This window comes from Triticum dicoccoides, chromosome 1B (genome assembly GCF_002162155.2).
Source record: "Triticum dicoccoides isolate Atlit2015 ecotype Zavitan chromosome 1B, WEW_v2.0, whole genome shotgun sequence".
Classification (NCBI taxonomy): Eukaryota; Viridiplantae; Streptophyta; class Magnoliopsida; order Poales; family Poaceae; genus Triticum; species Triticum dicoccoides.
In genome coordinates, this window is record NC_041381.1 from 558,640,670 (window position 1) to 558,644,493 (window position 3,824).

Below are 3,824 nucleotides of genomic sequence, written 5' to 3' on the forward strand. Positions count from 1 at the left end.
CTCCGGTAACACGAGCAAAAAGCCATCGTCCGAAGCGTGCCCTTCACTCACACATATTGGTGAAAGACCGTCCGGGTTTCAGGATCCGCGCGTCGTAGGACAGGATAGCATCGTACAGCTTCAGGTGGCTGATCACCTGCGCTCCCGATTTCCCATACTCGACGCTCTCCTCCATCTGATTCTGGTGGACATCCTTAAAATACCAAGTGGAGTTCCTTGGAGGCCCGCCGTGGTAGATGTAGTACACCTTCCCGGGAATTCTGCTCCTGATCTCAGGTAACGAGTCTGGGCTGACTCCCTGCAGCGCTAGCCCTCCACCAGCTGCTATGAGATTCTGGAACTCCTCTAAGTCTTCTACGTGCACGTAGTCGCTGAAGCAGAAATTCAGTCCTGAGAAGAGTTTTGGTGCCTGCAAACATCAAGGTTTATCATCATTTGGCTGTAGAAAGGTGTTCCCAATATTGTTATTGTTAGACAATGATGATGATTGAGGTGCATTCATAAGATCCATGATTTTAAACTTTTGAAGTGCAATATAAAATAAACACACTATGGTGCATGGCACTCCAAAACACCCCACTAGGGGAAATGCCACTTCAAAGAGAATTTGTAAAATACCACTGCAAAAGATAATTGCTTTGTTGGATGTGGATGCGATCAAACTAAGGAAACCTGTTTAGCACTTCAACTTAAAAAAAAAGGCTCTTGGAATATACTGACAATTCTAAAAAAAAACTATGCACACAACACCTACACTAAAGATGAACTTATTGAGCTTTTGATGTGTCAAACAGCCTCTATCGTAGTTGTCATGTTATGTACTCTTTTTGTTGATGTATTTGGCCTCGTTGCCTTGCATCAACTCCAATAAAGATGGTTCGGTCCTGTGTGCAACTTATTGATGCACAGGCAAAGGGTTTCAACCTCGTTTTCAAAAAATAAACATTTCTACAGTTAGTTGCAGAGGAAAAAAAATCAATTTTCTTTTTAACAAATTCCCTGACATATGCATAAGACAAACTGCAGTCAGTTTTCACTACATATGTGTTTCTCTATAGTGAATTTGTAGAGAAATGTTTACATACCCCTTCAGCAGCTCTAGCTCTTCCTTTCGTTGGTCCAGAAATTGATGTGTGCAAACCCCCATAGAATGTCATCTCGTAAGGAGTTTCCGGGTGTGGAATTCGTTGCACCAAGAAATCCATAATCCCTAAGACAGATATATGATGCGAACTGCTTCAGTGCAGGGATAAATAATATTCTCTGCTGATCTAAGATAAGTTTTAAATCATCGCGGATAAATGGAAGTGCAAATAGACCAGCAGCTTGTCGCGTTAACAAGTATGTAGCATGAGCTTGGAGATAGTAAAATACCATCAATATAATAAAAACAAGGGGGGCGTAAGATGGGTTAACACTAACATCCGGCTCTGACAATCCATTTCCCATACAGTATCGCCATCAGGACCGCATATGATCTCACACATGCGGTATTGGTGTTTCTGCCCACAATAACATGAGTCACATTTTTGTCCCAATCCTCAACCAAGGTTGAATTGGTCAAGGACGCAAATTCCTTCAAGGAATCCTGGATGACAAACACAAACAATTTTATAACAGCTTGGTATGGAACAAAATTTATTTTGAAAACTATCAAATTATATAATTAATAAATTTGACGATAAAGTAGGATTGCGGCATTACTTAAGCTTGTCTGTAAACATGTTTGCTAGTATTGTTCAGATATATCCAAATGCTCTAAAAGGAAAGTATTGTTCGCTAGTATACTAGTATAGTCTGTGCTACCTCTTCAGATGCACTTAAAGATATACCAAGCAAAACCCATTGATCCACCAGGGTGCTAGACTGATTCTGTAGGTTTTGTTCTCTCTGGTAATTGGAAGAAATTCTTTCTTTCTCTGAACATTGGCTGCAATGATGAAGTACCGTGCAAATTATATTAGAATATTAATGAAGAATGATTGAAGATCTGCTCAGTAACCTCCACCATGCGTACCCCTGAGACAAGGAACAACTTGAGGTGTTCAGCTGATCTACTTGAAGGACGATGTCACTCTCCATTGTTGGTGGTGAGCTCATATCATCATGTGGTGCATGATTGGGGCACCAAACATGGCGACCCTCCTTCAAAATCAAAACTAGACATGTCAGAACATCAGCACTGTTTATAAATGAATCAAGGACAAGGTATACTCAAAAGCTTACAACATCCCAGCGGCATTCAGGTATCATCACTGCACATGGGACATGATAAGTTTTGCGGCAGCGGCCGTAATAACAACCAAGCGCTGCTCCCCGGAGCTTGCATCTGCTGCATTCCCATCTTGAAGCACGCTTGATTTCATTCTCCACGTTCTTAAAAGTACCGCCACTGGATTGCACTCTTGGGGCCCTTCACAAACATGGGTAAAGAATGAAAAGGATGGATGAACACTGCGTATGATGATTTTCTAAATAAATTAAATATGAAGAGTTAACCATGGTGTATAAATTAAATAAACTTACCAAACGATGCATTTCTCGTGCACATACACGGCGTTGGTAGGGTTTCCCTTGTCATTGGTCATAATCCTTCTATCGTGATACAGTACCATCGGACCATGACACTGACGTAGGAAAAGGCGGTGAACATTCTTTTAGTGCCAGTACAAATAAGAAGACTTCAAACGGGCATTTTTTAGTTGATAATGTAATGATATGCAGCATATTACCGGCTCACTGGTTCTGAATGAATGGCAGAAAATACATTCATCTTCAAATACGCCAACTGGTGTCTGAACTCTCCCCAACCCAGTAGCCCCTTCGTTGTCTTTCAACTTGGCATGTTTCCCGGGACCCTTGCCTTTTGTGCAGGAAGGCAATTGCTGCCCAGTGTTACTTGCATTAACACCTGTTGATGCACCTTCTGCATAAACCATTTAAACTAGTTAATTTCATAATTTAACAACGCTATCACAATAGCACCATACATACCATAATTAAACAGCCCATGCTTACTACATTTACATCATACATAGCATAATTCGACATTGAACTAGTCCAAGCCCCGGTATTAAACCAGTAGAACTACATACTAGCTAGTCCAAGCGCCGAAGATAGATATCGAAGTCGTCATCTGACCCCTGGGTTCGATGAGGAGGAGATGGTGATTACCCCCCGGAAAGTGGGAGGGGCCGGCCTCGTTGCCGTTGGCGCAGTGGACCAACTGCATGGCACGTCGTCCTTGGACTTTGAGTCGGCAAGCATCTGCTTGACTGCGTGCTCGTCTCCACAGACCCGAAAAAGCTTGGTTCGCCGCGAGGAGGCCCGGCTCCTCTGCGATGAGCTTGGCTATCAACTCTGCGTCCAAGAGCTCAGGGTACAACTATTCCGGCTCTCGATCCTCGCGGAGTGAGACAATCCAAACGGTGGGAGGGGCAAGTGCGGCTGTGGATGCGGTGTTGTCCCAAAGAAACGAACCACGCCACCTCCTCAGTAGTGTTAAACGTCCCCAACAACCGGCGGCCAAGTTCACGTTGGTGGATCTCCACCGTGAGTTCCCCACGGTTGGCACTGGATGCCACAGTACTTCGGAGATGGTGGTGGCAGTGTCTAAGTGGGGGCTGCATCGGAGCTGTGGCTGGGAGGATGACGGCAGGCCGAGTGGACGGTGGTGTTGGAGAGGACGGTATTGGCAGACAGGCAGAGGCAGCTTGGGGCCGCGGGGCTCGGGGGCGGGCAGTGCGAAAGTTGACGAAAACACGACGCGGATGGGCAGCACGGGGATGTGGGACCGTGGGGTTGTATCCTATGGGAGGCTGCTA

The 3,824-nt window shown here is 44.8% G+C and overlaps 1 protein-coding gene across 1 annotated transcript; it reads right to left on the reverse strand.

The window, feature by feature from the left end:
• Positions 1 to 43: 43 nt before the first annotated feature.
• Positions 44 to 2,812, reverse strand: LOC119350604 (BRCA1-associated RING domain protein 1-like). The gene is made up of 8 exons (XM_037618353.1): positions 2,733 to 2,812; positions 2,527 to 2,627; positions 2,227 to 2,413; positions 2,018 to 2,145; positions 1,807 to 1,930; positions 1,423 to 1,588; positions 1,086 to 1,210; positions 44 to 409 (listed from the first exon to the last, which is right to left on the reverse strand). Exons 2-8 carry the CDS (start codon positions 2,613 to 2,615, stop codon positions 44 to 46), a joined length of 1,185 nt encoding a protein of 394 aa, XP_037474250.1. The 5' UTR covers positions 2,616 to 2,627; positions 2,733 to 2,812.
• Positions 2,813 to 3,824: the final 1,012 nt, after the last annotated feature.

Bases quoted from the DNA above. Each gene is read 5' to 3' on its own strand.
- LOC119350604 (XM_037618353.1), bottom strand. From the start codon at position 2,615: ATGGTACTGTATCACGATAGAAGGATTATGACCAATGACAAGGGAAAC. The intron at 2,146-2,226 runs GTAAGCTTTTGA...TTGATTTTGAAG, and splicing joins CTGAATGCCGCTGGGATGTT to GAGGGTCGCCATGTTTGGTG. The intron at 1,931-2,017 runs GTACGCATGGTG...TCATCATTGCAG, and splicing joins AGTTGTTCCTTGTCTCAGGG to CCAATGTTCAGAGAAAGAAA.